Source organism: Phoca vitulina, unplaced genomic scaffold, assembly GCF_004348235.1.
Source record: "Phoca vitulina isolate PV1807 unplaced genomic scaffold, GSC_HSeal_1.0 scaffold17, whole genome shotgun sequence".
Classification (NCBI taxonomy): Eukaryota; Metazoa; Chordata; class Mammalia; order Carnivora; family Phocidae; genus Phoca; species Phoca vitulina.
In genome coordinates, this window is record NW_022589720.1 from 8,179,494 (window position 1) to 8,191,493 (window position 12,000).

At 52.4% G+C, this 12,000-nt stretch overlaps 1 protein-coding gene across 1 annotated transcript in view; it reads left to right on the forward strand.

Moving 5' to 3' along the window:
- The first annotated feature begins 432 nt into the window (after nucleotides 1-432).
- The window catches only part of ANKRD33B (ankyrin repeat domain 33B), a 69,794-nt gene continuing 58,226 nt past the window's right edge, over nucleotides 433-12,000 (forward strand). Inside the window, exon 1 of the mRNA XM_032415222.1 lies at nucleotides 433-974. Coding sequence (XP_032271113.1) covers nucleotides 621-974 — 354 coding nt within the window. The 5' untranslated portion in view covers nucleotides 433-620. The remainder of the gene's footprint in view (nucleotides 975-12,000) is intronic.

Here is a 12,000-nt window from a genome sequence, read left to right on the forward strand (position 1 = left end):
AGAAATTCTTGCAACCCCGGCCGGGAGGCCTGACGCCCTGGGCGGTGCCGGGCCCCGGGGGTTTGGAGGTTCCCGACGCGGGAAGCAGGCTCCGCTCGCGGCGTCCCCCGACCCCCACCGTCGCCCTCATCCCCCGGGGCCGCTGAAGGGGGGGCGGGGCCGCTCGCCGCCCGAGACACTGGCGCTCGGCTTCTCCAGTTACTGCTTCTAGTTCTCCCGCGCGTGCCTCTCTCGGCTCCGGAGGCGAGGCGGCCGGGCGCGCTGGCCCCGCGGCGCCCAGAAGCCCTCGCTCCGCTCTGAACTTCTGTCGGGCACCGGGCGCCGGGCGGGGGAACCCGGGGCGCGCGCCTCCTCCCGTGCGGCCGCCCCGCCCTCCTCCCCGCCCGGTCCCCGCCCGCGCCCGCCCGCCGCGCCCGGAAAGCCCCCGCGGCTCCTCCCACCCCCGAGGGGCTTTCTCCAGCCTCCGGTGACTTAGTCTCGGAGCGCAGCTGCCCGGCGCTCGTTTCCGCCGGGCTGGAGCGCGCGGAGCACCGCTCTTCTGGGGCCGCGGGGGACGAGGGGCGGTGACCTCGGCGCACGCCCCGCGCCCCAGTCTCTCGGCCCGCGCCCCGGCCGCCAGCATGGTGTTGCTGGCCGGGCCCGGGCCGGAGGGCGGCGGGGCGCGCCGCGTGTCCCCACAGACGCCGTCCCCACCCCGGGACGCTCTGGCCGGGGAGGACCCTGCTGACTACGAGGAGTACGAGGACTTCTCGTGTCTGCCCGACACCCACAGCATCGCCTCGGACGACTCCTTCTACCCTGTCGGAGGCGAGGAGGAATACGGCACCGCGAGTGCGGAGAGCGTCCCAGAGGGCGTCCCGGAGGAGGCGACCCTCCTGCGCGCCGCCTGCGCCAACGACGTGGGGCTGCTGAGGGCGCTGGTGCGGCGGGGGCCGAGCGCCGCGGAGGTGCAGGAGACCGACCGCAACGGCCGGGTAAGTCGGCGTCCCCGCCGGGTGGGATCCCCTCCGCCCTCCCTCCCATTCCGCGTCACCCTGATCCCGGCTCTGTCCGGTCCCGCGGGGACTGTGCCGCTGCCCAGCGCGCGTCTTGGTCGCTGTCCTGCGGCTCGTGTGGAGCCCTGGGCGGCCCTGCGCCTCCCCGGCCGGGGTCGCAGTCTGGGCGGCGGCGGCGGCGGGGTGGGAGGGTGGCTGTGGAGCGTTGCCGCAGGTCACAGCGCCGCGGGAGACGCCGCTAGTCTCGAGTCCTCACCGCCTCCCTTTCGTTTCCCGCCCCCGGAGTCCTCCTGTCCTTGAATTCCCCCGCCCCCACCCCCGGGGGCCCGCGCTCGGATCCGGGTTGGAAACCCCTCACCGGGTCTTCTCCATCTGGGCCCCCTCTGACCGTTACCCTTCCTGGCCTGCAGGGACAACGTCCTGTCCCGAGCCCCAATTGCCACCCCGGACCCCCGGCCCCTCCCGCTGCCCTTGCCCTTTCTCCTCCACGCCCGAACACGGACGGGCTCCTGCAGGCCCCGGGGAGTCGGAGTTTCCTCCCGGATCGCCTGCCCCCCTCCCGGAGCCCCCAGCCCCGCGGCGCCCCGTGAGCGTGGTCTCCGACTTCGCCGTCCGCGTGGCCACTGCCCCGAGCCAGGGCCGGCCGGGGTCCCCGGAGCAGGGCCTGGGAAGGCGGTGGAGGCGGAGACACCCACCCCGTAGGGCAGGCGAGGATGGGGGGAGGTGGAGGGAGGCCCGACGTATCCATTAGTCATGTCAGGACTCAGAGGTAGGAAACATTTTGAAAAGGAAAGACAAAGTTGGCTTTCGAAGACGTGAGAATGCCTGGCTCACGGAACAACCCACCCAGCACTCGGGGGGACACACTGCCGAGGGAGCCCAGCGGCCGAGCGCCGGGAGTCCGTGTGGGTCGGCAGCTGCTCACCTGAGCGTCAGTCTCCGGGTCCCGTGGGATCCGCAGCCTCAGCCTCGCACAGAGCGGGAGTGCAAGTGCTTTTTACTCCGAGCCTGTGGCAGTTTCACTCGCGATCTCGGGGACCCTGTGCCTTCCGTTTATCTCCGGAGCGGGGTGCTGTGTGTCCCCCTGTGGTCTGGGCTGGGCTTAGCCATGGAGGAGCCTGCCAGTGTCACTTTCTGCTTCCACAGGGGCGGCTTGCTTGACACAGCATTTGAAAGCAGGGAAGGGACTGTGCTTGGTGTCGTGTGTCGCCGGCGCTGACCCAGAGGCCCCGGAGCCCTGGAGGTGTTAGGACCGGGGCGGTGCCTGCACCCCTCCTTCCCTCTGCCCTCACCGTGGGTGGGCTGCTGGGGCTGTTTCTGCAGCTCTCCTTTGGCTTTTACTAAGGTGCGTTTTCACACACAGGTGTTTATAGGAGACCTCTCTTGCCTGAAGCAGGGCCTGCTTTTAAGGAAGCCTCGCAAAGATCAGGAAGAACATGGTGGGGGGCTGGTCGGTCCCATGTCCTGAGCAGCCTGGGGTGTCCAGGAGGCTGGGGTGGGCAGAGGCCAAGCTGCTTTGAGGCTCCACTGGGCCCAGCTTTATGATGTTTCCTTTGGGGGCAACAAATAAAAGTTTGGGGACTGGGGCATTCTAGCCATCTGAGAACAATATAAACAGACCATGGCTAGGGGGTTTCTGGGCTACTTTTGAAAGCCACTCCCTCAGCATAGGGTCCGGGGAGGGCAATGGAACTGGACAGAAGGACAGGTTCCAGCCTCTCTGCCTCGGTTTCCTAGTTGTACCTCCCAGGGTCGTGAGCATGAAACCCCCTAATGCACATGACACTGACAATAGCCCTCGTTAACCATCCCCTCCTGTTTCTTGTCAGCCTCCTCCCGGCTGGGAAGAACACATCCTCCAGCACTTTTTCCTTCTGCCAGGCGAAGCTCTTTTTCTCTCTGCTGTTCCCCTTGATTGCAGCATCTCTCTTTGTTTCTCTGTGTTGAGTCTCCTCCTCTCTGCTCCCCACCAAATCATGATGGAGAAATGGTACATGGCTGGCAAATGGCAAGACCCCTGGGCTCTTGTATCTTCTGATCAGAAGGAGCAAGTCCTGTGTTCTGTGCTTTGGGGGAGGGGGAGGCCAGAGCTTCTCTTCTTCCCAGTGGCTCCTAGATTCTGTTGATCAAACAGCCTCCGTCTTCCTATAAAAACTGTGAATAAAGTGCTGTAAAGGGCCAATGCACAACCAATGGCAAATGGGACAGCGAGTCATTGCAGATGTGTTTCTTGCTAGGCAATGGTCAGGTACTGTAGGAGACCGGAAGAGAAATCAACAGTCCTTGCCTTTGAGAGTTGGCCCTTTATTTGAGGAGAGAACTCACAGTAATAGTACCTGGTGCTTAGAGAGGAAGACTACCCGGTGCTTAGAGCCCGAGGCAGGGCCCCAGAAGGCAGTCCAAAGAGATACAGAGCAAGTGTCTTCAATGCAAGGAGCTCCGACAATCCTGGGAGCCTAGTGAGGACAGACTTGGGGGGCTGTGGAGGGAGGATGTTCTGGTCAGCTGACCAAGCCAAGGGGGTGGTGGTGGGGGCAGTATGGTTGGTTGTGCTGTGGTACGGGGTGGGGGGGTGTATGGGAGCCAAAGCTGGAGAGGCGAGGCCAACCCGGGTCTGGTGGCAAGAGGCCAGCCCAGAGGAGCTGGCTAAGAAACAGGAAATTAGGAAGTGAACTGGTTTCAGTGTGACAGTGTTCAACCTTGGGGCAGAGGTGTGCTCACTCACTGCCTTCAGGTCTCAGGGGCACCTTCTCAGGTAGCACCTTCTCAGGAAGGGCTTTTGTCTTACCCCAGTCTAGCCTGCAGCACTTGGAGCGGGGTAAACACAATCCAGGGGTTCAGGGGTTGAGAGTGGTCACTTGAGAGAGCAGCTGACATTTGACTAAGATGTAGAGAAGATAATGTGGGGGAAAGCGCTGCAGGTAGCGGATCGGCAAGTGCAAAGGCCCTGAGGCATGAGCCCTTTGGGCCTGATCTACAAGCTTATCACGATTAGTGATAGTAAAAACCTTACAGAAAGCCCTAGAGAGAAGTTTGGTGGAATAGAGGGGTACTTGCTCCATCAACAGAATGTGCAGCTCACAGGTCCTGCCCACAGCCAGCTTCCTAGAAGAAAAATGTCTCTAAAGGCTTTGAAAGGATTTCTGGGTACATTCGTTGAGCTAATGATCTCCGGTCAGTTAAGAAGGGAGTTCTGCCCAAGCTGACAGATGTTTCATTCGGTTTGAGTAACCAAGGATCAGATATGTCTTGTTTAAGAAGATGTGTTCTTTCCTGGCTCCTGAGATGGGTACTATCTTGGATGTGGCTCAGCATACAATTTTCTTCTAAAATATTTATTGCTCTAAAAGGATCGCATAATTTAATATGTAACATGTAAATATTTGTCAAATAATTCTCCAGTAACATTCAAAGTGTGCTCTTGCTGTCATTTAGATTTATGGTTGTTTTGTTCCCTGTGACTTGGGGACGGTGAAAGCTGCCATAATTCTTTTTCATAATTCTTCTCTTCCTCTTATTATCTCCCGAGATTCACCTTTATGGAGGTGACAGCTCTGGAGACAGCCCTGAAACCAAAAGGACGTGTTTGTGCTGCTTTCATTGTTGTAGAAAGGCAGTTCGAATGTCAGACAGCTCTTGAACCAAATTAGGCCCAATTATGCTAAATTTAAAATATTGCCCTCCTTTCTTGATGTCATTCTTCTCAGGCATGTTTAAATTCTAGGGGCTCTCCAAAGGCCCCGCCCCCCAGTTGCTCTCTAGGCTCGGCCAAGCGCACACCACCCACCCAGCATGGGGGTGTCTCCCTTTACTCGTGGGGGGGCTTAATGTTTTATAGATTTGCAGCAGTGACCGGGACCTTTATCTTGACACACACACGAGAAAAAAAAATCGTGTTTGAGTTTTGGTTTTGTTTTTTCGAATGCCACAGAAGGATTGATAGACTTTGGAATCCCCTTTCCCGAAAATGAGAAATCAAGTTGTTGGGAATTCACACCCAGCCCTCTCGCACTGCATGTGCTTAGAATGGGGCTAGTCTCGATAGAAAGAGAATTCTGGCCTCCATAGGTTTGGGGGCCATCAAGCCTGGGGAGCTTGTGGGCAGGGAGCTTGACTTTGCTACTTGGGGATGTATGTTAGTGTGTTATTTCTGATGTGTGGGGGAGGGACACGGAAGGGAGGATGAGCAGATTAGACCAGAGCCCAAGGGGCAGGAGCAGAGAAGCGGTCAGCTGAAGTGGGCGTGCGGCAGGCAGGCTGACAGATGTCTGTCTGCTTCTTCCTCCCCACGGACCATGGCGAGGGTGGGGCGTGGGTGGGTGGGCTTAGGGGCGTCCCTCTGGGCCCAGCAGCAGTAGAGAGGTCCATGCCTTTTTTTTTGTATCTTGTTTTTTATTTATTTTATTTTTTTAAAGGACTTAATTTTTTAAGGACAGTTTTAGATTCACAGCAAAATTGAGGGGAAGGTACAGAGATTTCCCATCTACCTCCTGCCCCAACACGTGCACAGCCTCCCCCATGACCAATATGTGCGAGCAGAGTTGTGCATTTGTTACAACTGATGAACCCACACTGACACATTATCACCCAAAGTCCACGGTTTACACTATGGTTCCGTCTTGGTTTTGTGCATCCTGTGGGTTTGGGCAAGTGTTAATGACATGTGTCCACCATTATAATATTGTTAAGAGTATCCCACGTGTTTCTGATACAAGTGTGGCAGGTCTCTGTGGCCACAACTATGCCAGATGCCACGTAACTGAAAACTCAAGGGTGTGTACAACGGTAAACATTTTGCTAAGGATGGCGCAGCTCCGCTGATCTGGGCTGGACTTGCGTTCAGCTGGAGTCGGCTGCGGCTGGCAGGACCAGGAAGGTCTTCTCTGCGGGTGACTCTGCCCCGTGTGGTTTCTCATCCTCCAGCAGGCTGGCCTGGGCTGGTTCTCCAGGGCGGGCTAAGGGTTTCAAGAGAGCAAGCGGAGCTTACGAGGTTCGAGGTCACTTCTGCTGACGGAAGTCTCAAGGCCCCAGATCTACCCTCTTCAGGGGGAGTTTGCTTTTGTTTGTAAAAGGATGTTATTTGCCAACCCTGAGCACTTACTTGTTTATTTTAAATTTAGTTTTATGAAGGAACATTTCAGGTGGGTACCCAAGTAGAGGGTACCAAAAGCCTCCACATCCTAACGATCCAGCATCGGGAAGCCATCTGCTTCCAAAGTCCTGTTTTAATTTTCACAGGAAAGGGTGGTTTTTGATGCCACTTTTCGTGTGTTTAGGTGGATGAAGATTTCAGAAATTTAGGAAGACCATTGTCATGGGATTTTAAAGATTTATTTATTTATTTTAGAGAGAGAAAGAGAGAGAGAGAGAGAGACAGAGCACGGAGGGGAGGGGCCGAGGGAGAGGGAGAGAGAGAATCCTCAAGCAGAACCTGCCCCCCCCCCCCCCCCCCGCAGCATGGAGCCCAACCTGAAGCTGAGATCACGACCTGAGCTGCAACCAAAAGTCGGACGCCCAAACGACTGAGCCACTCAGGCGCCCCCATCGTCATGGGATTTTAGAGCCGGGTTATTTGTCTCCACCTTTTTGCAGTAGGACAGAGTGAGGCTCAGAGGAGAGGGCATCTAGTGCGTCAGGAGAGCTGGGTTCTGGAGGGACCCTGGAGCTGCTTCTGCTGCTCCTTGGAACCCCGGTGGGCTTCTCCAAGGGGCTTCTGAGCTTTCTACCCTTGCCTCCTCCCGGCTGTGCATGAGAAATGGGAGAGTGGTTGGCTGATTTTGAGCATCTGATTTCTTGTAAAGAAATCCTATACTTGTAAAGAAAGACCGAGGGAGAGGTGTTACAGAAATCTAAAATAATAACAGGGTATATCATTTATTCATCTGACATTTATATCAGTATAATAGGCAAACCATTCAAAGCGATTTTGCATGACATGTGGCTATGACATAGCAAATGCTCTAAGTACTATTTAATTAATTATAAATCACTAAAATCCAAGCCATCCTATCAGAACTTTAGGTCAGTAACTCTTTAAAGCTTATAGGATAATGCATATTTTCTCTTATACCTCTGTCCGTTATAGTAACATCTATTTTTCCAGGGAAGTGTCCTATTTTTTTCTAAGTTTTAAAGGCCAATCATCTGAAGTTTCTATAGAGTTCTCTTTTTAATGTTTGTTATTACTGTCTTATATCCTCTTTTTCTATATTTTTGAGTTTGTGCTGTTTCTCATTTGTGACAAATATTCTAAAAAAAAAATCTATCCAGTCCGTCCTTTCGGAGAGTCAGCTTTTGCTCTGGATCCGTTTCTTCACTCTTTCATCAGTTTCTGCTTTTTTAAAAAAAATTATTTCCTACCGTCAGGTTTATTCTACCTATAGTTTTCTCTTGAAGTATCAGTTTTGCTTTTCCCCCAAGTTTGGTATGTAGTATTTTCTCATTGTTCTGTTCTAATTTATCTTAGGCTTTCTTTTCTTCTTTTTTTGATCTAGAAGTTATTTAGAATTATGTGTAACATTTAAAAAAATATATTTTTTGAGCTTTATTAAATGAATTCTTAAAACCTGATTCAGAGAATATGGTCTTTGTGACACTTTGAAATTTCTCGAGACTGGCCTTACAGCCTTTTATTGGGCCAGTAATTCTAAATTATAACCATGTGATAGTCTGTGATTTCTCCAAATTAAGTCAAACAGTTCCATACATAAGATAATACGTAATTCCTTTTAATTAAAAGAAATAAGAAGGTTGTAGTGAAGTTGTTAAAATATGTGAACAAAGAAAATATGTTTCATTCAAGATGATTGGGAAGTAATTTTTTTAGACAGCCTGCTGGAATCCTGGTATAGGTGCACGTGTGTGCACGTGTGCGTGTGTGCACGTGTGTGCGTGTGTGCATGCGTGTGCATGTGTGTATGTGTTCTTAAGAGCTCAGATTTTAAGATGCAGTAGGATATTAAGAATCCTTGATGTCATTCGTGTGTGTACATAAAAGAGACTATTTTCAAGCAGTGTTCTTAAATTTGAAAGACAGTTGAAGGTGAATTTTACTTATTTCTACCAAGTCAGAGATAGGAAATGAAGGGAGATGTGAAATCCCCAGTGACAGTTGGCTTGGCGGCCAAATTGGATCGGAGCCGTGGGATTGAGAGCAATTTCAAAGTAACAAAAACAGATGTATGCTTCCCAAGGCGTATTTATGTCAGCTCTGAATAAGTTCAATCCAAAGTAGGCAAGTGATGGGATATGGAGTCAAGCATTTCTCTCTGGCTTCTGTTTCTGGATTTAACTGACTCTTGGATTAGATGGAACACCTGCGGAGGGAGGGCCGTTCCAGCTGAGAGAGGCGTGGGCAGCAGGTGGGGAGGTGAGGCCAGTGAAGAGGCAGGAGCGTGCTTAGGGGAGCTGCGTAGCACAGGCTGTTAAATAAATTTACCATAGCCCACTTTCTGAGACAAAGGAAGGTGCGTGAAGTTGGTTTATACATAAAGGAAGATGGGGGGATTAGGCTGAGTGAAAAAAGTCCATCTCAAAGGAAATGATGCTGTATGATTCATTGGTGTAACATTCTTGGAATAATACAGTTATAGCGACGGAGAACAGCTTATAGGTTGCCAGGGTTAGGGTTTCGGGGAGAGGAGGAGTGGGTGCCCCTCTAGCGGGGTAGCAGGAGGGGGCCTGTGGTGATGGCCAGCCCTGCGTCTGGACTGCGGTGGTCTACACGTGGGTTGACATGACACAGGACCCCTTGCCCCACCCTACACCCGAACAAGCTCTGGATCGCAGCAATGCTCATTTCATGGTGGAGCTCTTGCCCTGTAATTATTGAAGATGTTGACGTTGGGGTGGAAAGCCGAAGTGGGTAGCTTTCTGTAGGTCTATGGCTGTTTCAAAATCACAAGTATGAAATGAAGGAAAGCAACTCTTAAAAATGGTTAAGATGGAAAAACTTTGTCAGTTTTGCCACCATAAAAAATTGGAAAATTAAATGAACTCATGCATTACCTTTTACCTGTAGCCTTACCACCACAAATAGATCGATTTCTAGAAACTAAAGCAGGATCAGACCTGGTAAATATGTGGGAACGGCACCCACTGGGCGTATTAGATGTTTGAACCGCTGCTGCCATGCACTGTCATCGCCTGAGAGCTTCTCCCCAATACGGGGTCCCAGGCCCCTCCCTAGACCTGCTGGACCGCGGTCTGCACTTCATGCAGCTCTTGAGGTGATTGGCACATACACTTGTTGGAAGAGCACTAGGACTTTTCTTAGAGCAGAAAACAAGTTTGGTGGCCAAAGATGGCAGGCTCAGGTTGGTTACATGATCCTGGACAAGCCACACGATCTTTGGATCCTGAGCGTCCTCTAGATCCCCATCTATAAAATGGGCATCTTACTCTGAGGATAACAGTACCTCGTAGAGGCTCTGGGCGGGGTGTAGGAGTAATTCTGTGTGCAACAGCACAGGCACTTGGTAAATGGAACTGTTGTTTCTGTGACGAGTTAATCTCAAGGTGGTTTCCAGTCCTGCTGTTTCAGTTTTAAGCAAGGGGAAAGGTAGAAGCAAGAGAACGGCGCGTCTACTTGGTGAGGACTCTCGTAACCACGAGAATTTGTTGAGGGGGGGGGCTCCTGTTGAGTGGCAGTTGGTGCCACGGGTGTAAACGAAGCAAGGTGGTGGGGTAGGTGGGAGGGAGAGAAGGGTGCTGGGGCCGCATCTTGGTGCATCTGGGGAGCACCTCTGAATCTGGGTGGGTGGAGACCGGAGTTGGAGCCGTCCGAGGCTGGGAGGAGAATGGGAAGGATCTAGACTCAGGAACGATGAGGAAGAGCAGTTCAGGAGGGGAGAGATGGTGCATATGCCGGGGATCATTGCAAGCCTTTTTCTTCCTTCAGCGTTGTCCTTGGGTACAAGCTGGTGCGGAGAGCGCTGGAGTCAAAGCCCTGGTCCATCCTGGGACGTCCCACAGACTGACGCTGCCATGACGTTCTGTAAACAAGCCACGGTCGTGGGGTCCTGGAGTTCCCTTCACTTTCTGCTTTTCCCTGACCTTGTCGAGCCGGGCATTCTAAAGGGCCTGGCCCTGCCCACTGCTGTCTGTATGGCTTCCGTACGCTGGGCGTGGAGCCTACTTAATAAAAAATAAAAAATCGTAATAAGGGGAAACAAGGGGCAGCAGTCATGTGCTACAAACAGCCGCTGAGACTCAGCTCCTAGGTCAGGGTTGTCCCCGTGGCCAGGGGACACGGGGCTTCTCTCTCTGGTGTTAGATAATGGGCGGGTTTCTAGGAAATGAATTCCATTTACAGCAGCTCCAGGCTACCCTGGACGCCGCTGAGGAGACTTGGAAGCCAGGTTGCTGAGCCGTGGAGGCCTGTCGTTGCTGGGAGACACATCTCCCTGCCGCCTGTCATGCTTCAGGAGGTCCAGATCTTTGGGGGACCTGTTTCCTGCACCGTGGAAAGGGACATCAGAGGCACCGAGGAGTAGGGGGAGGAGCGACTGTGGTGCATCTTGTGACCTGCACATCCTCCTTTGTTGAAGGGTGGGCTGGCACAGGCCACCTCTGAGGTCTCCAGGCACATCCTCCATGCACTGTGAGGGGTGGGGAGGCTGATTTTCGCAGGCACCTAATGGCCCTCGAGGGTTATCAGCTCGCCCTGTTCTGCCCAGGATTTTCCCACGGTGGCACCGAAAAGTCCTGCATCCTGGAAAACCCCTGTGCCCCTGGCAGATTGAGATGGTCGGTCACCCTACGTGTGAAGAAGGCACTCATGTGTTGGGGCCACATACCAGATGTCACCTAAGAGAAGCCGAAAGGCCTGCTGGACCACAGATTTCCTCCTTTGGCAGTATCTGGAATTCTTACTTTGGAGGAAAGCGGTGGTATTAATTTATATTTTTGTGGGGGAGGGGATTGTCACCGGGAGGGAAGCTTTTGCCCAAATTTAGTCGCTTAGACTGGTTTTGTTTTGTTTTACATAAGCCCTATGCCCAACGTGGGGCTTGAACTCATAACCCCAGGTCGAGTTGCATGCTCCACTGACTGAGCCAGCCAGGTGCCCCTAGACTGGGTTGTTGTTGTTGTTGTTGTTGTTGTTGTTGTTTTTTAAACATGCCAGAGAGCTGTCACCCAGGTGGGACACATGACAGGTGTATCTCTTTGAGGGTACTTTTGGGAGACCGGGGAGCCCTTGATCAGGAAGGGCCCTCGGGAAGGTCCTGAGAGAAGGGTTGAATCTTCACTGCCATGTGTGAAAAGTAGAATAGATACATTTCTCTAAAAAATTCAGTTACCATGAACTCTCTGGCGAATTTGGAATTTTCCTTGCTGTAAATAGATCTAAATACACTGGTTTTAGAATGAGGTACAGTGTATTGAGTTATTAAAAAAAAAAAGTAAAACCCTATCTCATTTGTTAAAAACAGCGTCTTACAGTGATTCTACTAATAATTTTATTGGGTCCCCAAATACTTAAGATGCTACTAACTTATTTGAAAGGTTTCCTAATGTTACTTCGGTGGAGGGGACCTTTGAACATAACTAAAAATTCATATCAGCCATTTGTTTGCATCTGTTTCCATCTACCAGCTTGCAAATGGCTTGATTTGGACATAAGAGTTTTAGCAATACATAGAAGCTCTTTCCTTATCAGTAACATACGTACTTTAGAAGAAAGTCTCCGTAAAAATGAAAAAAGCTCATTTTTCAAAGAAGTGGCTATTCCTGAATGTTTGCTGTTAAAACATGTTTGACTCCATTCGAGCTGCTGTGACCAAACACCGTGGACTGGGTGACTTACACACACAGCATTTATTGCTCACAGTGCTGGAGGCTGAAAGTCCCAGATCAGGTGCTGGTAGGATGGGTGCCCGGTGAGGTCCTGCTTCCTGGCTATCCTGGCTCCGAGCGGGCAGTCTTCCTCCTGATCGCACATGGGAGAAAGGGCAGGCGCTCTCTGGGGTGTCTTTTATCAGGGCACTCATCTCATCATGGGGCT